Source organism: Haliotis rufescens, unplaced genomic scaffold, assembly GCF_023055435.1.
Source record: "Haliotis rufescens isolate VD_foot unplaced genomic scaffold, xgHalRufe1.0.p SCAF_1, whole genome shotgun sequence".
In the NCBI taxonomy this organism is placed as follows: Eukaryota; Metazoa; Mollusca; class Gastropoda; order Lepetellida; family Haliotidae; genus Haliotis; species Haliotis rufescens.
Window position 1 is genome coordinate 85012472 of NW_025963779.1, and position 25053 is coordinate 85037524.

The window sequence follows — 25053 nt, forward strand, 5'->3', positions numbered from 1 at the left end:
TGCATGTCGCTAAGTAAGTGAAATAATCTTGAAAGTAACTTTAAACCCTATTTCTCCTCACCACCTCTCATTAACTGGCAAAGCAACCAATTCTTGCCATGAAAGGCGACTAAGCTTGTTGTTAGAGGCAACTAATGGGATCGGGTGGTCAGGCTCGCTGACTTGGTTGATGCATGTCATCGATCCCAATTGCATGGATCGATGCTCATGTTGTCAATCGCTGCATTGCCTGGTCCAGACTCGATTATTTACACAGATCGCCATCATATAGCTGGAATACTGCTGTGTGCGGCGTTAAACAATAAACAAACAAACAAACAATAACCGGCAAAGGGCTCGAACCAAATGTAAAATCCAGAATTCTCCTTACCTAATACAGGGATGCCGACCTTTTCATCACCTACCACATGTCAAATAATCCTATAGCTACACAGCCATAACAGGCCTGTGAACTGATAGACAAACTGCCAATAAACAGTATGAACAAATTCCTCCTTGACATTCTCCCATTATGGCCCTCAGTGTCAGTAGAGGCTGTAGGCGCCAGGCTTACCTCCAATTGACCAGCAAGTGTTTCCACAGCAGTCGGAAAGAGAGTGATGTGACCGGAGCGGAGAACGAACTTGACTGCCTCTGTCGCCTCTTTGTGTTCCACCATCACATCAAACACTGCACGGGTACACTGCGAGGGAAACCATACTACCTCACAACTTGTACAAGCAGAATATTAGTTTTCAAATTTTTGTTCTATCTATGTAATTAATTAATTTATATACAAAGCGATAGAAACAAGCACTAGTCCGATAGTCCTTGCCAAACTGCCAAATAGTTAAGGTATCATAAGGAATAGTAGAAATTTGCCATTTTTAAGGGTTTTGCAACACGCCATCATTATAAGGACTAGTGGACCAAAACAGTTAGCTTCTAACGCTGAATGTATATACAAGAAAATTATACATGTTCTCTATGATTCATATGATGCTTAAGCTGGTTATGAAAAAGATAAGCCAAGCAGTGTTTAACATTTCAGTTAGTTAATGCATGATCAGAGACAAAGAAGCCATGGTTTAAATGACAGAAGTTACCTATTTTGTAGTTTGAAAAAAAGACATATTGTTTGAAATCCTTCCAGGAACACAAAGTCTAAATGAACCGGGCGTCAGTCTGCTCACCTCCAGATTAATGGGGTTTCCTTCACACACGTCTGCAATGATGGCATTGAGGAGTGTCGCTCCTCCCGGGCCCAGGGACCTCACCATAGCAGTAAACACCTGCACCCACGTGTTGTCCCGCGGAGGGACACTGGGGAGGACACAGAGTGACAGGTAATCCATATGTCCAGCCATAGTTTCTACGAACTTCTCATTCACATTGTATAAAGAAACACTGAATTTTAACATATCTGTTTTAGGTCTTTGAAAGGCATTTAGAAGTGATTCACATAAGGAAAAGAATATATTTACTATTTTATTCACCTGATGAAGGAGTAAGTATACGAGTATACAGTGCTCCCTCGTTATTGCGCCCTTCAATATAGTGCTAACTCAGTTATAGTGGGCGGTAAAGCATGGCTCCCAAAATTTACTGACATCACCTGATGAAGGAGTAAGCATATACTCCGAAACATTGTGTTCCTCATAATAAAGAAGTTGACATCCATATATTCTCTTCCTTATATCTGTTTTGCACCCAATTTTATCTTTGAAGATGGAGGGTGTCTATTTCTTCTCTAGTTTAGTTCATAGCCTAATGTGAGTAGCCAGCTCCTGACAAATTGACTTGGATAATCAAATTTGAAATATTTTTGACTAAAGTATTGATTCTAACAGTCCAAGTAGGGTTATTGCCCCTTACCTATCCCCTCCTTGTGGTAATGGTGGCCACAGCTTGAGCAGACGACACAGAGACGTAAACTGTTCCTTGTTTGAGCTTGTGTCCAGGAGACGACAGAACAACTTCTGTCTGCTGTCGTCAGTCTGGATGTCGGCTTCAGACACCTGAAACACAGGAATACCATCATCAACATAACCATCACCTTCGTTGAAACCCAAGGCTCTCCCTCATTTCATTATCTCTCCCACCCCACTCCCCATCCCCATCCCCTCCCTATCTTCTGCTCCATCCCTAGTCCCTTTCCTGACCCACCCTCTACCACCTTCTACCCCCCTCCCTACCTTCTGCCCCACCCTCTACCACCTTCCAACTTCCAAAACTCCCCTCCCTACCTTCTGCTCCTTCCATGCTGCAGACATGAGAGCTTCTGTCCTGTAGAAGGTCAGCAGAGCTGTGTCCTCCTGGGACAGGTGGAAACTCTGAAACATACAATAACGTTAACATCAGAAACTCAAGCAAACCAACTGCCCAAACACATGTCTTCATTCAGAGTGAGTGAGTGAGCAAATGTGTCATGCTATAGCTAATTTCCGGGGCAGCCTCAAACAATGGAGTCAAAGCCTGTCAAACCAATCAGCAGTTAATGGAGCATGACTACCAGATCCAGTTATATTGCCTCTCACGACCAGCAATGGTGTGCTGGGGACCCAATCTAACCCTAAGACAGCTGTAACACTTTCTGTCTGAGCTTATTGACATTCAGGAATGTCAACTAATCACAAACCTTCTCGAGGATGTGCAGGACATCAAGGCGGGGTTTGACAGCCACACTACTGTCTGAGCAAAATGGACGGAGAAGAGACATGACATCCTCAGACACAACCAGGTCACCCCTGAAACAACACAGTCAGTCATAAGTTAGAGAGACTTCGCCAGGTCAGTCACAGTAACAGACTTCTCCACAGTAGCTGGACCAAGTACCCCCTGTCTCCCCCCCCCCCCCCAGACCTAGTACTCCAACACACGCCCTACACACCCCATTCAGACCTAGTACTTCAACACTGGTGTCCATGTACCCCCCCCACCCCATCCCGACCAAGTACCCCAACACAGGTGTCAATGTACCCACCCACCCAACCCGGACCAAGTACCCCAACACTGGTGTCAATGTACCCCCCACCCAACCCCGACCAAGTACCCCAACACTGGTGTCAATGTACCCCCACCCACACCAAGTACCCCAACACATGTGTCAATGTACCCCCCCACCCCACCCCGACCAAGTACCCTAACACAGGTGTCCATGTACCCACCCACCCCACCCAGACCAAGTACCCCAACACTGGTGTCAATGTACCCCCCCACCCCACCCCACCCAGACCAAGTACCCCAACACTGGTGTCCATGTTACCCCACCCCACCCAGACCTAGTACTCCAACACACGCCCTACACACCCCATTCAGACCTAGTACCCCAACACTGGTGTCCATGTACCACCCACCCCATTCAGACCAAGTACCCCAACACTGGTGTCAATGTACCCCCCCACCCCACCCAGACCAAGTACACCAACACTGGTGTCAATGTACCCCCTACCCCACCAAGACCAAGTACCCAAACACTGGTGTCCATGTACCCCCCACCCCACCCAGACCAAGTACCCCAACACTGGTGTCAATGTACCCCCACCCAGACCAAGTACCCCAACACATGTGTCAATGTACCCCCCAACCCCACCCAGACCAAGAACCCCAACACTGGTGTCAATGTACCCCCACCCAGACCAAGTACCCCAACACATGTGTCAATGTACCCCCCACCCCACCCAGACCAAGTACCCCAACACATGTGTCAATGTACCCCCCACCCCACCCAGACCAAGTACCCCAACACTGGTGTCAATGTACCCCCCCATCCAACCCAGACCAAGTACCCCAACACATGTGTCAATGTACCCCCCCACCCAACCCCGACCAAGTACCCCAACACTGGTGTCAATGTACCCCCACCCACACCAAGTACCCCAACACATGTGTCCATGTACCCCCCCACCCCACCCCGACCAAGTACCCCAACACAGGTGTCAATGTACCCCCACCCACACCAAGTACCCCAACACATGTGTCCATGTACCCCCCCACCCCACCCCGACCAAGTACCCAAACACTGGTGTCCATGTACCCCCCACCCCACCCAGACCAAGTACCCCAACACTGGTGTCAATGTACCCCCACCCAGACCAAGTACCCCAACACATGTGTCAATGTACCCCCCAACCCCACCCAGACCAAGTACCCCAACACTGGTGTCCATGTACCCCCACCCAGACCAAGTACCCCAACACTGGTGTCCATGTTACCCCACCCAGACCAAGTACCCCAACACAAGTGTCAATGTACCCCCCTACCCCACCCAGGCCAAGTACCCTCACACAGGTGTCAATGTACCCCCACCCCACCCAGACCAAGTACCCACCCTGCCTCTTCGTGCTCCTGTACATTCACAACCAACTTCTCCAACACCGTCAACACCTCCTGGTCTCCCAACACCTCACAAGGACTGTCAGGACATCTGCAATACAAGAACAACAAACTGTAACTCTGTAACTGCCTGTCTCAAAATGGACAATGCTCCATGGTGTGGTGGCCATTGTAGGTCTAGACATTGTGCAATGACTGAACCTGAGACATTGTCTTTGTGTAATTAGGTTAATCATCAATTGCTAGACTGAATTACATCACATTTGCATAGAAAAACATAGTGACCAGACCATGGATAGTGAATGCCTGGAATCAAACTTGCTCATCTTCCCGAGGCAAGAGAGTTAACTGACTATAAAAGTTCAGTTTCCACCCTTGCCGAACTAGGCTGGTATTATAGAGTTAGATTTTGGCTGGACTAACGAGTCTATGCATAGTCCAATCAAAAGCGAAATCCGGTTCGTAAACTGTCGTGCAGATTTTGGTTGATTGCAAGATTTGCACAGCATGTGCAACGCCAACTCGTCACCAGATATTTTCCAAATCTTTTCAAGTTTTTAATCCATGTGCTTATGTGATTTGATGCACTTCGTGATGTAAGACCCGTTTTATCACAATATAGATCTTGATTATCGATCAGATCAGATCGTCTTGACTGGGCGCCGCCATTTTGTTTGAAGCAAATGCAAGTGATACGAGAGGTGGAATCTGATTGGTCCATAGGAGAGGCTTAGAAGGGACTTAATTTGTAACAGCGACTGGTGGCGCTACGATCGAGCCCAGGAATTCCAGCCTAGTTCGGCAAGGGTGGAAACTGGACTTTTAAAGTCAGTTAACTCCCTTGCCTCAGGAAGATGAACAGGAATTCCAGCCTAGTTCGGCAAGGGTGGAAACTGGACTTTTAAAGTCAGTTAACTCCCTTGCCTCAGTAAGATGAACTTGCTAGGAAGCCCATCAGACCCAAAGAAGTCACCCTGACGTAACATAATCACCATTACAACAATTCCATACCGTCATACATATCCAGCAAATATGACATACTGTATTCGACATAATAAGCACCCCGCTCTAATAAGCGTCCACGGCAATATTTGCTAATATATTGGCTAGTGAACAATCCCAATTAGCTCCCCTTCAGACTGATCAATGTACACAAAACGTATTTATTCGTCAATAATACGCAGTTGTGTGTTATATGCACACTTAATTATGGGCAATTAAATTCTGGAAAAATATATCTGTCGTATATAAACATTTCAGGCTGTCAGCATAAACCACGAAATTTACGATCTTTCAACTCTGTTTCATTTCACCAAAATAACATTCTAATAAAAGCCCCCTATTTCAAATTTTGAGAGCGCCCTGGGCACTTATTACATCAAATACAGTACTCATCTGTAACATGTCTCCCTTTTGCCATATGTCTGTCAGTGTACATTCATAGAATATTATATCTAAGGACATTCCTCTCATTTTATTTGCAATAAGTAATTGCTATAGTGACATTTACCTGAGTTTGTGTGCCACAAGTCTGACCGATTCCTGAACCGCTGTCCGGACTGTCCAAGCTCCTCGCGGCGCCACTTGTATCACATCATCTACAAGGTCTGGTATCTCCCCATCAGTAACTATGGTAACCAGAAGCTGATGTATCTGAAGTTTCAGAAAGAACGATCTATATCTCATGTTTTTCATTTTATAATCACAATACTAAAATGGGTTTCTGGATGATGGTGAGATTTATTTCTCCGAAAATGCAGTCATCAATAATTCCTGCAGCCTCACCATCTTGTCGTTGCCGCAACTCTTGTCGTACATCTCGGCGTACTTCTGATACTTTGGCTTGTCAGCCTGGCTGAATGACCGAATAGTGTCACTGTTGACATTTTCAAGATGGGCGACCCTCTGCTGCAGTTGATTGGCTGCCTCGTCCCAGCTCATCTTCCCGGAATCCTCTTGCTTCTTCTTCTTCCCACCCCCACCTCCTTGCTGGCGACAGAGCCGCAGTGCCCGCTTCACTATCTCCTGCCGACAGCTGATTTCCAACTGAATAAAGAAAGCTTCATCAATACCCTTCACAGGAAATGTGGACACAAACAGAAGTTTTCTGACATGAACAAGCAACTCAGCTAGAGAAAACAACAGAAACATGATCATTTACAAAATAAAATTAAAAAGTGCAAAAAGGTCAACAAATTTATAGACTTATTTCTACGTACCAGCCTGCGACTGTTACTGCTGAAAGCGATACTGTCGATGAAGTTGACAATGTCTTGGGGGAGGAGTTTCTGAAGAAAGTCTCCACAGCTCTCATACCTGTGGATCCAACCGGACTGGAAGCAACACGAGACATGCATGTTAGTATCACTGTACCGATTCATCATCAACTTACAACTCAAGGAAGGGAATATATGGGTATCAACTTTTTTGTTATGATGAGCACAACATTTCAGAGTATACTTGTATAATTACTCCTTCATCAGGTAAATAAAATGGTAAATTTTATTCATCTGATGAAGGAGTAAGTATATACTCCTAAACATCCTCCTGATAATAAAGAAGTTGACATTCATAAATTCTCTTCCTTATGTGTATCACTTCCAAATGCCTTACAAAAACTTACAACTTATTCTCTCTTTCTTCTGTAATTATTATCATCTGATGAAATGCAAATGCTCGAGGTTCATCTTGTATCGGGTATAAGCATCTGTTGCCTGTCCCACAGAGCCAAATCAGCAGTTACTAATCCCATGCTACACGATGCTGCTCAGCTTCATAGTACATGTGGTTTAAGACTTTTTCGAAAAGTTTACAGTGATTGGACGAACAATTGACAAATACAGTACCATAAGCTCTTATGACCTTTTTGTTTGTTTTTTAAATATTTTTATTTCAATTCAGTAGACACAAATGTAACATTGGTACATGAGGTATATATACGTGCAGCAATTCATAGAATCTTACAACATAGTCAGATATGGGTGTGTATATATATTGATTGACTGAGAAATTATAATAATTAGGCTGATAATTCCTTCCATTTTCTGTCGAATCTATTAATACTACTATTTTTCATTGCGATAATTTTATCTATTTACATACATCTTTCAATACTTTTATGAAAAAAGGAAAGCATAATGGAGTTTTCTTAATGCTTGACTGGTGAATGTATTTTTTTGCAAGAAGAATTATATGGTTGAAAAGATAGTTGTTTTTGGTGTAGCAAAATAACTTATCCAGAATGGTAATATGAATATCATATGCAAGTTTCAAGTTTAGGTACATTTCAATTTCTAACCAAATCCCTTTACAAAAACGCATTCTACATACACATGGTATAAGTTTTCAGATTCAGAGACACAAAAATGAGCATATATCATCATCCATTAACTTCATTTTCAGTAATTCCTTTTTGATATATAGAGCTCTATTTATGAATCTGTACTAGAAATCTATTAGTTTAACATCATTGGTACACATTCTACAATTATTAAAATATTATTCCATAAAATGCCTTGATTAAGTTTATTTTCCCATTTATCACACATCAGAGGAAAGTTTGTTGTGGCTATAAGTTTATCATTAAATATTCTGGATCCCTTTGTTTTAATCAACAAGTCTCTCAAAATGTTTTTTATGTATAAATTAGCTCATATGACCTTTCACTTCAGGTGAAGTATCGGTACAAAGCTTATTTTCAAACCAAAACAGGGTTATTAATCATTTCCCTTTTGCTTGTGATAAATCTATGTCAGGCTCAAATGAAAAGGAGCATTATAGAAAGTGTCACTGGAACAATGTATGACTGTGTTTGTGTCTACTTACAGGTCTATCAGTTTGTTTCCCGGCCTGGTCCGGTTTCCAGAAGTGAGTGACAGCCCAGGCAGAATACACCACACTGGAGTGCAGGAACCCACCGCTCTACAACCACAAGGCAACATTGTCATTATCAGAAAGCCACCACTCTACAACCAACTAGGCAACAAGGTCATTATCAGGAACCCACCACTCTACAACCAACAAGGCAACATTGTCATTATCAGGAACCAACCACTCTACAACCAACAAGGCAACATTGTCATTATCAGGAACCAACCGCTCTACAACCAACAAGGCAACAAGGTCATTATCAGAAACCCACAGCTCTACAACCAACAAAGCAACAAGGTCATTATCAGGAACCCACCGCTCTACAACCAACAAGCATGACAAGGCAACATTGTCATTATCAGAAACCCACAGCTCTACAACCAACAAGGCAACATTGTCATTATCAGGAACCCACAGCTCTACAACCAACAAGGCAACATTGTCATTATCAGGAACCCACCGCTCTACAACCAACAAGGCAACATTGTCATTATCAGAAACCCACAGCTCTACAACCAACAAAGAAACAAGGTCATTATCAGGAACCCACCGCTCTACAGCCAACAAGGCAACATTGTCATTATCAGGAACCCACCACTCTACAACCAACAAGGCAACATTGTCATTATCAGAAACTCACAGCTCTACAACCAACAAGGCAACATTGTCATTATCAGGAACCCACAGCTCTACAACCAACAAGGCAACAAGGTCATTATCAGGAACCCACCGCTCTACAACCAACAAGGCAACAAGGTCATTATCAGGAACCAACAGCTCTACAACCAACAAGGCAACAAGGTCATTATCAGGAACCCACCGCTCTACAACCAACAAGGCAACAAGGTCATTATCAGGAACCCACAGCTCTACAACCAACAAGGCAACAAGGTCATTATCAGGAACCCACCGCTCTACAACCAACAAGGCAACATTGTCATTATCAGAAACCCACAGCTCTACAACCAACAAGGCAACAAGGTCATTATCAGGAACCCACCGCTCTACAACCAACAAGGCAACAAGGTCATTATCAGAAACCAACAGCTCTACAACCAACAAGGCAACAAGGTCATTATCAGAAACCCACAGCTCTACAACCAACAAGGCAACAAGGTCATTACCAGGAACCCACCGCTCTACAACCACAAGGCAACAAGGTCATTATCAGGAACCCACCGCTCTACAACCAACAAGGCAACAAGGTCATTATCAGGAACCAACAGCTCTACAACCAACAAGGCAACATTGTCATTATCAGAAACCCACCCCTCTACAACCAACAAGGCAACAAGGTCATTATCAGAACCCACCACTCTACAACCAACAAGGCAACAAGGTCATTATCAGAAACCAACAGCTCTACAACCAACAAGGCAACAAGGTCATTATCAGAAACCCACAGCTCTACAACCAACAAAGCAACAAGGTCATTATCAGGAACCCACCGCTCTACAACCAACAAGGCAACATTGTCATTATCAGAAACCCACAGCGCTACAACCAACAAGGCAACATTGTCATTATCAGGAACCCACAGCTCTACAACCAACAAGGCAACATTGTCATTATCAGGAACCCACCGCTCTACAACCAACAAGGCAACATTGTCATTATCAGAAACCCACAGCTCTACAACCAACAAAGAAACAAGGTCATTATCAGGAACCCACCGCTCTACAGCCAACAAGGCAACATTGTCATTAGCAGGAACCCACCACTCTACAACCAACAAGGCAACATTGTCATTATCAGAAACTCACAGCTCTACAACCAACAAGGCAACATTGTCATTATCAGGAACCCACCACTCTACAACCAACAAAGCAACAAGGTCATTATCAGGAACCCACAGCTCTACAACCAACAAAGCAACAAGGTCATTACCAGGAACCCACCGCTCTAGGCAACAAGGTCATTATCAGGAACCAACAGCTCTACAACCAACAAGGCAACAAGGTCATTATCAGAAACCAACAGCTCTACAACCAACAAAGCAACAAGGTCATTATCAGGAACCCACCACTCTACAACCAACAAGGCAACATTGTCATTATCAGGAACCCACCGCTCTACAACCAACAAGGCAACATTGTTATTATCAGGAACCCACCGCTCTACAACCAACAAGGCAACATTGTCATTATCAGAAACCCACAGCTCTACAACCAACAAGGCAACATTGTCATTATCAGGAACCCACAGCTCTACAACCAACAAGGCAACATTGTCATTATCAGGAACCCACCCCTCTACAACCAACAAGGCAACATTGTCATTATCAGAAACCCACAGCTCTACAACCAACAAAGAAACAAGGTCATTATCAGGAACCCACCGCACTACAGCCAACAAGGGAACATTGTCATTATCAGGAACCCACCACTCTACAACCAACAAGGCAACATTGTCATTATCAGAAACTCACAGCTCTACAACCAACAAGGCAACATTGTCATTATCAGGAACCCACCACTCTACAACCAACAAAGCAACAAGGTCATTATCAGGAACCCACCGCTCTACAACCAACAAAGCAACAAGGTCATTACCAGGAACCCACCGCTCTACAACCACAAGGCAACAAGGTCATTATCAGGAACCCACCGCTCTACAACCAACAAGGCAACAAGGTCATTATCAGAAACCAACAGCTCTACAACCAACAAAGCAACAAGGTCATTATCAGGAACCCACCGCTCTACAACCAACAAAGCAACAAGGTCATTATCAGGAACCCACCGCTCTACAACCACAAGGCAACAAGGTCATTATCAGGAACCCACCGCTCTACAACCAACAAGGCAACAAGGTCATTATCAGGAACCAACAGCTCTACAACCAACAAGGCAACATTGTCATTATCAGAAACCCACCCCTCTACAACCAACAAGGCAACAAGGTCATTATCAGAACCCACCACTCTACAACCAACAAGGCAACAAGGTCATTATCAGGAACCAACAGCTCTACAACCAACAAGGCAACATTGTCATTATCAGAAACCCACCCCTCTACAACCAACAAGGCAACAAGGTCATTATCAGAACCCACCGCTCTACAACCAACAAGGCAACAAGGTCATTATCAGAAACCAACAGCTCTACAACCAACAAAGCAACAAGGTCATTATCAGGAACCCACCGCTCTACAACCAACAAAGCAACAAGGTCATTATCAGGAACCCACCGCTCTACAACCACAAGGCAACAAGGTCATTATCAGGAACCCACCGCTCTACAACCAACAAGGCAACAAGGTCATTATCAGGAACCAACAGCTCTACAACCAACAAGGCAACATTGTCATTATCAGAAACCCACCCCTCTACAACCAACAAGGCAACAAGGTCATTATCAGAACCCACCACTCTACAACCAACAAGGCAACAAGGTCATTATCAGAAACCAACAGCTCTACAATCAACAAGGCAACATTGTCATTTTTAGGAACCCACCGCTCTACAACCAACAAGGCAACATTGTCATTATCAGGAACCCAATGCTCTACAACCAACAAGGCAACAAGGTCCTTATCAGGAACCCAAGGCTCTACAACCAACAAGGCAACAAGGTCATTATCAGAAACCAACAGCTCTACAATCAACAAGGCAACATTGTCATTTTTAGGAACCCACCGCTCTACAACCAACAAGGCAACATTGTCATTATCAGGAACCCAATGCTCTACAACCAACAAGGCAACAAGGTCCTTATCAGGAACCCAAGGCTCTACAACCAACAAGGCAACAAGGTCATTATCAGAAACCAACAGCTCTACAATCAACAAGGCAACATTGTCATTATCAGGAACCCGCAGCTTCCTGTTTCTTCAAACTAACGTTTAGTGCTATCAACATAGAATCAATACTTTCATACCCTTGAAATGTTCTTTAAGGCAACAAAGTCTCACCCCGTCAGGTATTTTAGCCGCAAGTTTGGCCAGTGTATTTACGTTCCCGCTGTCAAGGACCGGCTGCAGCACACCCAGAGGAGCAGTCTTGCCATCCATCAGCTTGTGGTAGTCTAAGCCTGCAAACAGACATTAACATGTTGCGATATACAGATATAAGGTTTCATTTCACGGACACTAACCACAAAACACACTTCCCTGAACACACACCTTGTCCAACACACTCCCCTGAACACACACCTTGTCCAACACACTCCCCTGAACACATACCTTGTCCAACACACTGCCCTGAACACACACCTTGTCCAACACACTTCCCTGAACACACACCTTGTCCAACACACTCCCCTGAACACACACCTTGTCCAACACACTTCCCTGAACACACACCTTGACCAACACACTCCCCTGAACACACACCTTGTCCAACACACTGCCCTGAACACACACCTTGTCCAACACACTTCCCTGAACACACACCTTGTCCAACACACTCCCCTGAACACACACCTTGTCCAACACACTCCCCTGAACACACACCTTGTCCAACACACTTCCCTGAACACACACCTTGTCCAACACACTCCCCTGAACACACACCTTGTCCAACACACTCCCCTGAACACACACCTTGTCCAACACACTTCCCTGAACACACACCTTGTCCAACACACTTCCCTGTACACACACCTTGTCCAACACACTTCCCCTGAACACACACCTTGTCCAACACACTCCCCTGAGCACACACCTTGTCCAACACACTCCCCTGAACACACACCTCGTCCAACACACTTCCCTGAACACACATCTTGTCCAACACACTCCCCTGAACACATACCTTGTCCAACACACTCCCCTGAACACACACCTTGTCCAACACACTTCCCTGAACACACACCTTGTCCAACACACTCCCCTGAACACACACCTTGTCCAACACACTCCCCTGAACACACACCTTGTCCAACACACTCCCCTGAACACACACCTTGTCCAACACACTCCCCTGAACACACACCTTGTCCAACACACTTCCCTGTACACACACCTTGTCCAACACACTTCCCTGAACACACACCTTGTCCAACACACTCCCCTGAGCACACACCTTGTCCAACACACTCCCCTGAACACACACCTTGTCCAACACACTCCCCTGAACACACACCTTGTCCAACACCCTTCCCTGAACACACACCTTGTCCAACACACTTCCCTGAACACACATCTTGTCCAACACACTCCCCTGAACACATACCTTGTCCAACACACTCCCCTGAACACACACCTTGTCCAACACACTTCCCCTGAGCACAGTGTCCAACACACTTCTAAGCCATTTCTGAAGACAAACCTTGCTTCTCCCAAACACACATCTACACACATACCAGGTCCAACAGACTACCCCCAACACACATCTACACACACACATACCAGGTGCAACAGGCTTGAGTTTCTTCAGCAGCTTGACATGAGCATCTGGGGTCTGTCCCTGGATCTGGCCGGGGTCGTGTTTGTCCAGCAGCTGGAAGAAGTACATCAGACGCTCGTGGTCCGTCCCATCGATGGTGGGGAAGACATACTTGTACATCCGCTCACAGAACTTGTCGGGCTGTTCGGTGAGCTCTGGTAGAATCTTCAGCCTGGTCACCCGCTCCTCCACCTGCTCCGTGGTGAGTCTGGGGATGCAGTACCCATGGTAACAATCATTCCTTCTTAATTCCTCCGCATAGTAACAATAACGACATAAATACCACAAAGGTGTGTAGATGGGCATACAATCAGAGTACACGGAGGGTAACTGCTAAACATATCAGCCTTTAGTGGAGATTTGAAGCTCTCAAGATGGAGAGGAAGAGGAAGCAGAGACAAAGTCAGGAATAAGAACCAACAGACTCAAGGTCTGATGCAGGAACTTTAATCTGCCGTTGATTCTTGCATCTGAGGTTTCACCTGCACATATCCTGCTGGATTATGTATAATTTTGCGATTTTAAGTGTCTGCTATTCACCCTGTAAATATTCAACTCTTGGATGTCTGATGTCCATGATATCGGAATACCCCATGTTAACCATTTTCAGGTTGCATGATTATAAATTACATTCCGACTGTCACTTTCTCGATCTGGTAAGTGGTGCTCTGGTTGGTCAGATGAAAGGCTGTGATGTGATCCATAATGTGATGTCCTCAGATCTCTGTTTAGTGGTGTCGAGAAGTAAGATCTGATTTTAATGAGACTGCATGAAGGTGTAACTTAATACTTTTTAACCATTAATACTTCACATGTACATGTACATGGGCTGTATGACTTCTTCGGTCGAAGTCATCGTCTCCCTCTCGCTTCAGTGGGAAAACTATTTCAAACAGAAGAGACTTTTCATGGTCCATCACAAGTACTGCTATGTATCTCAGCCGTTCCAGTATTTTCTTTTGTTGAGTTTTCAAATTTTAAATTGATATTTATCAAAGCGTAGTTTGGAATGGAAGTCCCCAGTTTGAAATGAGTGCCCTAAAGCCTGAGAAAGCTATTTCCTGATTGGCCAATGTTTATTTCATGTGTCATTTCATTGGTCAGTCAAAGTTCGCAAAAGGTCATTCAGATGTGACCCATAATGGGAATCTTTGTTTAGCTGTTTAGCTGTAGTGTGAACGAAAGACCTGATCATAACAAGACCCTGCATGTGCACATTACAAATGACAAAGAAAAACCATCAATGTTGTTGAAGTTATTTTCATGTCCTGAAAACTGCCTGAAGTTTCCAGTATCAGCATATCTAGGTTGTACTGACCCGCTGTCCGTGAAGACGAACTCCAGATGCGACATGTACACCTCCCACACAGACAGCTCATACCGCTCCGCCAGCGACACCGCGATCTTGTAGACATCGTCATCCACACTCCTGCATGGACCAAGGACATCACACGTAAGCACCATGTGTCAACAATACAGCATCACACAGAGAATACCTTACCAACTGTGGCTACACATTTAGCTGTCAACTCAGAAATAATGTTCCCCAAATAGGTATCATGATCGGTTTCTCTATTCCCTATATTGGCTGTAGACATCATCTTTGAGGATTACTCCGATTAGAGTGTTTGTATACCTGGTTTGGACACAAAGTAGACCAATTTATCGACAACAACTTCTTTAGTTACTGTAAATAGTAAATAAGAAGTTGTTGTCCATAAATTGTGTCTACTTTGTCATCCGTCAACTTCTAAGTAATGCCTATCAAACAACTCAGCTGGTTTGAGCTGTAGGGGCAGAAATTACCAAATGCTAAGTAGCAAGATCTTATTACCAATTGTTTTAGATAGCATTTCCCAAACAGCAAAATTCAACCATGCCCAAAATATATTTATAACAAAGACAACAGTGTCATTTACAATTTAATGCTGTCTAATTATAAACCGGATTAAACACTGAACAAGTCTGAATAGCCTTTCGTACATTAACAGTGATTACAAACTAGTGGAAACAACAAATCTTCTTCTTGACCTCATGTTGAGATATTTTTCAGGTATGAAACTAAAATTTAAGACAAGCTACTTGCTACCATTATTTGCAAGCCCTGTTGTCATGGCTACAGTGTCTGTGACAGCAGTCAGCTGAAGGACACTGAGTAGCAGCTACTAGAATCAGGACACTATCCTTGCCTACCTCCAAGTTCAAATAGCTCGTTGAAGACAAACTAAACTCATTAATATCAACAATGACAACTCACATGGCAAGTCCCAGAATTGTCTCTTGTTTGTATTCCGAGTCGTCTGCAAACCTGACAATGTCCACACCTAAAACATATTTCCATCATCATTTCTAAACAACACAGCAATCATCAACCAAAGTGTGCTAAAGAAAGCAAGCCAGTATTGTCAGAACTCCTCATCCATAACACCACAACATTGCAACGTCAATTATTAACACAATATTTTGGAGTTAGTCCTCTATTTATTGAAGTCCTCTATACATTCCTTCCATGATGAGATGCAGCTCCGCCACAAGTGTAAACGTTTATGTATGCTATTGTGTATTGTGTTAGATAAGATAGATACACAATAAATCGCAAAGAACAAGGAATAACGAAGCATGGTTTATTTTATAAAACATTGCTCTATCATAGCGTCATGTCTGGAGATTTGAATATGCCCTTGCAATTTAATGACGTCATATATTGGACGACGTTATTTTTTAGAGGAAAGTGTCCAGTACCTGGGCTATGTAGATAAACATAGAGGTCAAACGATCGCATCCCAAAGGTCAAGATTCTATTCAGGGAGTCATCATTATTAAAATTTGGGTAAATATTTTTAAAGTTTGTATTGACATCCTTAAAGAGGCTGTACATAATGATGATATTTCTGCGCCCCACATGGTTTATTCTCCCTGCAGTGTTTTATTATACGATAAACAACCCCCACTCGTCACATATTTCTTTAGTATATGGTATTCAGAGACCCAGATAAGCTGCATTGTTGCAAGCCATATCACCATACCCCAATGACTTTTGAATTCCTTGGGTACAAACACACATGAAGAAATTCAATAACCCAATAGTATAACAACACAATGCGTAATTACCCACAGCAGCTTCTTCAGCTTGCGTACACGAATGTCTGGACGGATGTATTCCTCATGACTAAACGTAGGCATCATATATACATGAACTCAACAGCAGAGAATAATGCACAGATGAGCAACATCTCGCTTACTGATACTTAGACATCACAGGGGTTGAATTCAGCGTTAGAAACTGGCACTAGTCCTGTAGTCCTTGCCAAACTGCTCAATAGTTAAGGTATCCTAAGACTAGTAGAAATTTGCCCTTTTTTAGTATTTTGCTATATGTTATCATAATTAGGACTAGTGGGCTAAAACTGTTAGTTTCTGTCACTGAGAATTATTTTCAAAAGTATCCCAACATTATCTGGAGCCCTGGTATTGTAACATACCAGGATGGCATCACATTATGACATGACCGCTCACCTCTCCCCAGCTTCTTCAGGGTAATGGCCTGGTTGTAATCTTCTAGCATCTCTCGGTACTTCTCCAGCTTCGGGATAAGGTCAACCACCTCCTCTGGCCAATCACTGTTGGGTCTGCTGGTCACATGATTGATTACCTTACGGATGACCTTGGTGGGGTCTTGTCGGTACAAGGCAAATGGTAAGGGTTTAGTGCTGGGCTTGAGAGTGGTGTAGATTTGGAGGGCGTAGTAATACAGGGCCAGTTGGATTGATACATCCGTGCTGGGGAACTCCTCGAAACACTTCTCTGCATCTGATGCCTAGGGTTAAGGCAGAGAATCGGGTGCATGAGTACATTATATTATTGGTTTTTTGTTTTGTTTGTTTGTTTGCTTGTTCTTTAATGCTGCACTAGTGATATTCTAGCCATTTGACAACAGTCTGTAAATGATCAAGTCTGGACCAGGCAATCCAGTGATTCACATCATCTGTGCAATTGGGACGAAATGACATGCATCAACTAAGTCAGCGAACCTGACCATCAATCCCGTTAGTCACCTGTTACGACAAGCATGGGAATACCAATACGAACCCAGATCTATATGGAGACTATGTGCATAATACAGGGAGGCTACAAATACAAAGCTGCTTCATCATCAGGAGACATTGATGGAGCAGTAAATAAGGAGGCAAACATCATCTGGCTTAAGATTAGTGTGAGAAGCAACCATCTTGGTTGGTACTGATCACCATACCTTATTCAGTGCTAGGAGATATGCCAGGCCCATTGAGCTGTCCCTGGCAAGGAAAGACTTGGCGAGCTCCAGCAACACTGAAACAAAATACTCACTTGAAACTTACAAATGAAAATGATTTGATGCTCAGACAAACAATTTCATGAAATGAGTTTTATCATCATTTCATTTATGATAACTGCAAATCTGCTAGTGATAATGTGGAGAGAGTTGGGTTTAACGCCACTTTTAATAGTATTCCAGTTATATCGCAGCGTGTCAGCCATTTGTGGGAGGAAAGCCCGAAGTGATGCAGGTCTCAGACGTTTACCACTTTGGTGAAACCCACGAGCACAGGTATGGTGCTGACAAACCTAGAAACATAATTGGGGCGAACCGGGATTCGAACACACAATCATAGGTTTCTGGCGTGCCCAAGGGATGCAACTCTGCACAGCGAATCGCGGCGCCTTAGACGACTGGGCCACCCGTGCCCCCGATAATGTGGAAAGAAAGTCCAAAGTAATATAGATCAGGGCCATTTACTTCCTTGGTGAAACCAATGAGCTTTGTTTGTTTGTTGTTTAACGCCGCACTCAGTGATATTCCAGCTATTTGACGGCGGCCTGTAAATAATCGAGTCTGGACCAGACAATCCAGTGATTAACATCATGAGCATCAATCCACGCAATTGGGATATGATGACATGCATCAACCAAGTCAGCGAGCCTGACCACCCGATCACGTTAGTCGCCTCTTACGACAAACATAGTTGCCTTTTACAGCAAGCATGGGTTGCTGAAGACCTATTCTACCCCAGGTCTTCACAAGGTGAAACCAATGAGCACATGTATGGTGATGACAAACTATGGATAATACAACGACAAACCTAGGGTTTGAACTCATGATCAGTGGCTCCTAGCTGCCACAACTAAGGGATGCAGGCAGCTTTGATAACTGGACAACCAACGCCCCTAGCCCACAACAAACAGAGGCAGATCCAGGATTCTGAGAAAGGGCAGGTGGGGTGCACATAATACCCAAGTCACATAGCGATTGGGCGAGGGCGCAGTTTACTTGTAAGGTCTATGAAACAAGGCGGGTTGCGCATCCCTAAACACCACCCACTGGAGCTGCCTGTGACTGACATTGACAGACAGCAAATTAATATTTTAAGGTGTATCCAAGGTGTAGCAAGTCCAGACAGTCACTACCCATGAACACTGAACACGAAGCCTGGGAATAATAAAACCATCTCGAGTAAAGGGATTTAACTGCACCGTCCCACCTTAGCCTACTTTCTATCAACTGACTCCTTTCTACACCAACAAGTCACCAGGAACTAGGGTTCAACCCTGGACAGACATGATGCTGCTGTACAACCTACCTTCTGATGCTGGCTGTGACTTCTCTCCCTCCGTCAACATCTCCTCCAACTTGGCCGCTCGCAACACCTTCTCACTCATCTCGACTTCAGGGGACGTGATTATCTCCCCTGACTGGTAGTTGATGGCACTCTGCATAACAACATAACGCAGTCTGCATCAGGGTTAGAAACTAACAGTTTTTGTCCACTAGTCCTCATAATGATAACATATAGCAAAACCCTTAAAATGGGCCAATTTCTACTAGTCCTTAGGATACTTTTACTATTGGGCAGTTTCGTAAGGACTATAGGACTAGTGCCAATTTCTAACGCTGCTGCATTATACTACAAGTAGCCTTCAAAGACCTATTGTCCACTGCAGCAGCAGGAAAGAGTATACCATCTACAATGTAGCCATGGCCAGGATCTATAAACCTGAGAGATCTGTTTATTGGTTTAAATATGTAAGGGTTTTGTTTTTTACAAGTTCAATGACTTGTCAGTTCTAAGAGAAGGTTGAAACTGTCAGTCACAGATATTGTGTGTTCAGCTGGAGCGGCAATGGCGGAGATGTCCTTCTTGATGTTATGTTCCTAGCATCATGTACACAACACATCAAGCATGTTGAAGACTTTTCCTGATCATGAAATACTTCATTGAGTTACCACAAATCTACCACTTACATATCAACTGTTTTGTAGAATTTTCCTATTCGGAATATTCTATAAGTAATACGTTACCACTGTTATACCGAGGCTGTTGTCTCCCACAACTGCTGCTATAGCGAAATCTACCACAGAGATCTCAATTACCTCATGCAGCACGTGCGTAGCCACCCAGCTGCCATGTGACACCCTTCACTCTTGTCTCCTGCGAGAGCAAGTGCTCGGGGGACGGACGGGCGGGCAGCAGCCCAGTGGTAACGTATTACTTATAGAATATTCCGAATAGGAAAATTCTACAAATTACATTAAGTAATACGTTACCACTGTTATACCGAGGCTGACTACCACAGTAGGCGGTGGGGAGGACCTACAACCCGAATCCTGACTGCTAGCGTTCCTTCCGACCAGCGGAAGTAAACACCAAGGTGGAAGCACTCGATGCGCATGCACCTAGCTAGGCGTTACCCTATAGGAATACCAAAGCACTGTCAAGCGCATACCGTAAGGCTCAATCCTCATTGCCAAAACGATTGGTGACTCCAAACGGCCCCACTGGATAGGTATTTCATCGCCGCAGCGGATGAGAACACTGTATCCGCGTGAGCTTAATCTTAGATCAGGTTAAACAGTCGAAAAGAGGGAAATTAATTTCATTCAGACCGTATATCCCAGAGCAAGCCTACTTAAAGTATGCATTAGGCGCGTGACCTAATTCCAGTATTTGTAAGCATGCATCACAAGGTTGGGATACACGACAGACAATTAAAGACATAATTGTCAAAATACAAATAAGGACAAAGCACACAAAAAGCCGCCCTCACCTGTGGTGTGAGTGCGCTGGTTTGCGGGACCCCAACTCCTGTACCCACGGCAGTGGGAACATTGGAGTCGACCCAGATTGACCACCGTGCAAGGTCAGACGCCTGAGGAGTTCGGAATTGCGCTGGGCACACCCCTTAGGTGCCCGCTTGCGCCGCGATCCGCGGGCCAAGACGGTGCACACTCTCCACGACGGCATCAGCGACCTGTTTGAGGTAATGATTGGCAAAAACCGAGTCAGAACGCCAGTAACAACCTCGTAATATTCTGCGAACAGAGATATTCGAGTGTAGGGCAAATGTTGCCGCTAGCGCCCTGATCTCGTGCGGGTTTGACCCCGCTACCGGTAACCCCCGAGACCGGTACGCCAGATTGATGACAGAACGAAGCCACAACGCAATCGAGTTGCGAGTTATGTCAACCGTGCGATTAGGGTTACACGATATGAACAGACGGTCACGCCCTTGTCTACGTTCATTCGAAGCCTTAAGATAATACTTAAGGGCCCTAACCGGACACAGCGCTCTGTCCTCAGTATCAGCAGGATGTAAGATTTCTTTGAGTGATCTTACAGTGAATTCTCTCTCCGTTTGCCCGACTCTCTGATTCTTGGCGACGAAGCCCATGAGCAGGCCCAGGCGGACCGCTCCTTCGTCACCCCTATCGAATCGTACCTTGGCGACATCGAGTGCATGAATTTCGGATACACGTGCCGCCGTGGCAAAGGAGAGGAGAAATGCTGTTTTCCAAGTCACATGCCGGAACGAAGCACTATGCAAGGGTTCATACGGAGCTTCCGTAAGTGATTGCAACACTAGGGAAAGATCCAAGGCCGGTGCCCGAAGGCGGCCCTTCTTAAGATCGTGCTGTTTGAAACCCTTGATAATACCCCGTATCACCGGCTCTTTGGAGAGACTGGTACCCATAGCAACGTCCCGTACCGTAGCAACGGACGAGACATAGTTGGCAATGGAACCCCCGGAGAGTTTCCGGGTCTCTCGCAAGTGAGACATGAAACGAGCAATATCCTGCACAGATACCTTATCTGGCGAATGAATGTGATGTTTACAACACCACTTCGTGAAAATAACCCAACGTGCATTATACACCTTCTGGGTAGAATCACGATGCATACTAACGTATGCCCGAGACGCCCGGCGAGAAAAAACTTTACTCCTCAGACGCTCGGTGACAACATCCACGCGTGCAGATTGAACTGCCCTGCGTTTGGATGAAGCTGACGGGTGTGAGGGTGGATCAAGAGATCCGGTCTCACAGGCAGTGGAAGTGGCGACTGCGTGACCTGGGTCAGCAAGTCGGGGTACCACGATCTGTTCGGCCACATGGGCGCGATCAGTAACATTCGACAGCGAACTCCTCGGAGCCGGCTTAGAATGTGTGGTATCAACGCTGTCGGCGGGTAAGCATAAGCGACCAAGCCCGTCCAGTCTAACGCGAGAGCATCGTGATCGATGGCCCTCGGGTCCGGGACTGGTGATACAAACAACGGGAGTTGATTGTTGAACCGCGTTGCGAACAGGTCGACCATCGGACGACCCAAACGTTCGCACAGCCACTGAAACACTACTGGGTTCAGCATCCACTCTGTGGGGCTCGGATCCTGAGGCCTCGATAGAGCTTTGGCCAGTACGTTCCGCACACCTGGGATGTGACGGGCGCGTATCTGGCACGGGACACTGTCCACCAGAGCGTAAAACTCGAACGTGAGATCGAGTAGCGAGTGACTGTGGGTTCCCCCCAGTTTGTTCACATAGGACACTACCGTCGTGTTGTCGGTCGCCAGCATGAGCCGGGCGTCGACGAGACGATGCTTCCAGTGATTGACTGCGTTGATCACTGCCTTGAACTCGAGACAAGTGATGTGAAGACCTAGTTCGTCTACGCACCACAGCCCCGAGCTCACCTCCCCCTTTAGATGGGCGCCCCAGCCCACTAGAGAGGCGTCTGTATACAGGGTCAACGTGGCCCGGTAGGGCCGCATAGAGACTCCTGATAAGACAATGTAAGGGACTGTCCACCACTCCAGATGCGGTCGGAGCCGATCCGGGAGGGCGACGGTCGCACTGTTCACCTCCGTTGCTAACAACTGGATTAAAAACCGTTGCAGCGGGCGGAGTTGGAGACGACCCCGTGCGGTGCAGTCCTGGGCTGATACAAGTAGCCCTAACAGCTGTTCCCAAAAGTGAACAGTCTGTTGCACCGCTAAGACTTTGGCAATCAACGCCTGAATTTTGTGCCACCGGTCTGGGGGGACAAAGAGGCGATGGGACACCGTGTTGAACCGACCTCCGATGAACAGCAAGTTCTGAGAAGGGGTTAACTCGCTCTTGGGGAGATTGATAATCCACCCAAATTGCTCCAAGAGCCGACGTGCGAAAACGAGATGGCGTGACAGGGTGTCCGTCATTCGATTTGCTACTAGCGAGTCGTCCAGGTACGCGAAGTACCGGACACCCCTCCTGTGGAGGAACCCCACTATGGGGGTGGTTAACCGGGTGAACAGCCAGGGAGCGGACGTGTGAATCATTCTGAGTTCGGCACTGTCCTACTTGGGAACGAGAAATATCCTGGAGTAAAACCCCGGTGTTATTTCTGGTAGAGCTAACTCCCGTACTGCCCCTTCTCCACCAACCTGCCGATGGCATCGGCGAGGATGGGAAGATCGGTTTCCGAATCGAAACCTGCCAACGGGGCAACGGTGAGCGGCGGATTCGCTTTGAGATCAAGCCGATAGCCGTACCGAATCGTGTTGACCACCCACGGGTCGTCGAACACTTGTTCCCAATTCTCCCAGTAAGTCTGGAGTCTGGCTCCCACTGGGGAAGGAGAGGGGGCCCTGACAGGTTGCGGCAGGCGCAACTGTCCAGGGCCAAGTGACTCGGGTTCGCCTAAGGGCCAACCGAAGTTGGCGCTGTCGGCATACGAACCCCTCCAATGAGAGTCACCTGGAGGGGCCCTTGCCGTCCGTCGACGACTTGGGCTTCCCCCAGTTCCCCGTCTTCCCGCGAAAGGGCAGCTGATTGCCCATACCGGAGCCCTCAGGGCGGGGCTACTTCCCAGAGGAAGAAGAACCCGACCCCTTAGACCTACCGGCCGCAGCAGCCTGGGGCGCGCTCCGGTTAGGAGCGGCACCCAGGCGCCTATGCAGGGACCCAACAAGAGCAAGTGTGTGCCGAGAGTCCTCGGCAACGTACTCCAGGGAAGCATTTAAACTGAGCAGGCAGTTGTAAATGCGCTGGTCACGGTCCGTGGGAGAACCTTCGACCAGACGGGCCGCTGCAGCCAAGTAAGTGTCTCCGTGAGACATGGAGTGCCGAGCGAGGGCGTCCAGCTGGTGCAAGGTAGCTTGCGTTACCGTAGCAGCCGGTGGGGCACGGACACCCAACCGCTCAACATGGGCCTCTGCGGTAGGACCAGCCTCGGGAAAGGCAAGGTCATGTACCGGGAAGAAACCCTTTCTCCACGACATCGGAGGCAACGGGAGACCCCGACCGGAGGCCGCCGCGAAGGCGTTCTCCAAGGAAGGCTTGAAACCGCGCAGCAAGGTTGATGCGGGGAAAGCCGTGTCGGAAGACTCATCGTATACCTCGGAGGAACCCACAGTCGTGGATTCCCCGCGGTACCGGCCGGGGCATGTCCTCAAAGAGGTCATAAACCATGGCCACGCGGTCCTAAACCGATAGCGGGAGCAACGGTTCGGGGGAAGGACCGGTGACCACGGGAGCCGCCGCCGTACCGGTGGACCCCGCGTCCGACCCCGCGGCCACCGAAGTGGCCGGGGACGGAACAGCCAGCGGCCTATCCTGAGATAAGGCCGCCAGCTTGGAGTCCACAAGTTATGCAAGTAATGCAGCGACGGAATCCCCGGACAGCACACGGGCCGCCAAGAGATCCGCCGCTTTACCGGTGGACCCCGCGTCCGACCCCGCGGCCACCGAAGAGGCCGGGGACGGAACAGCCAGCGGCCTATCTTGCGATAAGGCCGCAAGCTTGGAGACCACAAGTTTCGACAACAATGCGGCGACGGAATCCCCAGACAGCCCGAGGGCCGCAAGGGGATCCGCCGCAGCCGAGGAGGTGGTACCCGCACGGGGACCCCGACCGGACGAACCGGCCACCACAGGGGTGGAGACGGACTGTACGTACAGCCGGTACCGCTCAAACTCCGCAGGCCCCAGACCTTCGCACAGGATGCACCGGGTGTCCCCGCAAGGAACCCTGCACCGCGGGCAACGATCGTGGGGATCCCGGGACGACAAAAACTTTCTGCACACCCCACAACTCCGAGGAGCAGGGGTAGAGGGGGTGGATACTGGGGACATATCCATGTCAGACATTGATTGTTTGCTATAAACAAAGAACAAAACATGGTTACAACGCA

The 25053-nt window shown here is 46.6% G+C and overlaps 1 protein-coding gene across 3 annotated transcripts in view; it reads right to left on the reverse strand.

Moving 5' to 3' along the window:
• Positions 1-25053, reverse strand: part of LOC124122058 (NBAS subunit of NRZ tethering complex-like) — a 65433-nt gene that overhangs the window by 4862 nt on the left and 35518 nt on the right. For all 3 annotated transcript variants that reach the window (XM_048402601.1, XM_048402605.1, XM_048402609.1), the window contains 17 exons: positions 19189-19318; positions 17823-17899; positions 17087-17387; positions 15828-15894; positions 14889-14999; positions 13534-13778; positions 12097-12215; positions 8140-8235; positions 6534-6647; positions 6100-6360; positions 5825-5967; positions 4310-4405; positions 2618-2726; positions 2226-2312; positions 1855-1997; positions 1173-1302; positions 554-682 (listed from right to left, as the gene is read on the reverse strand). In XM_048402601.1, the coding sequence (XP_048258558.1) occupies positions 554-682; positions 1173-1302; positions 1855-1997; positions 2226-2312; positions 2618-2726; positions 4310-4405; positions 5825-5967; positions 6100-6360; positions 6534-6647; positions 8140-8235; positions 12097-12215; positions 13534-13778; positions 14889-14999; positions 15828-15894; positions 17087-17387; positions 17823-17899; positions 19189-19318 (2358 nt within the window). The remainder of the gene's footprint in view (positions 1-553; positions 683-1172; positions 1303-1854; positions 1998-2225; positions 2313-2617; positions 2727-4309; positions 4406-5824; positions 5968-6099; positions 6361-6533; positions 6648-8139; positions 8236-12096; positions 12216-13533; positions 13779-14888; positions 15000-15827; positions 15895-17086; positions 17388-17822; positions 17900-19188; positions 19319-25053) is intronic.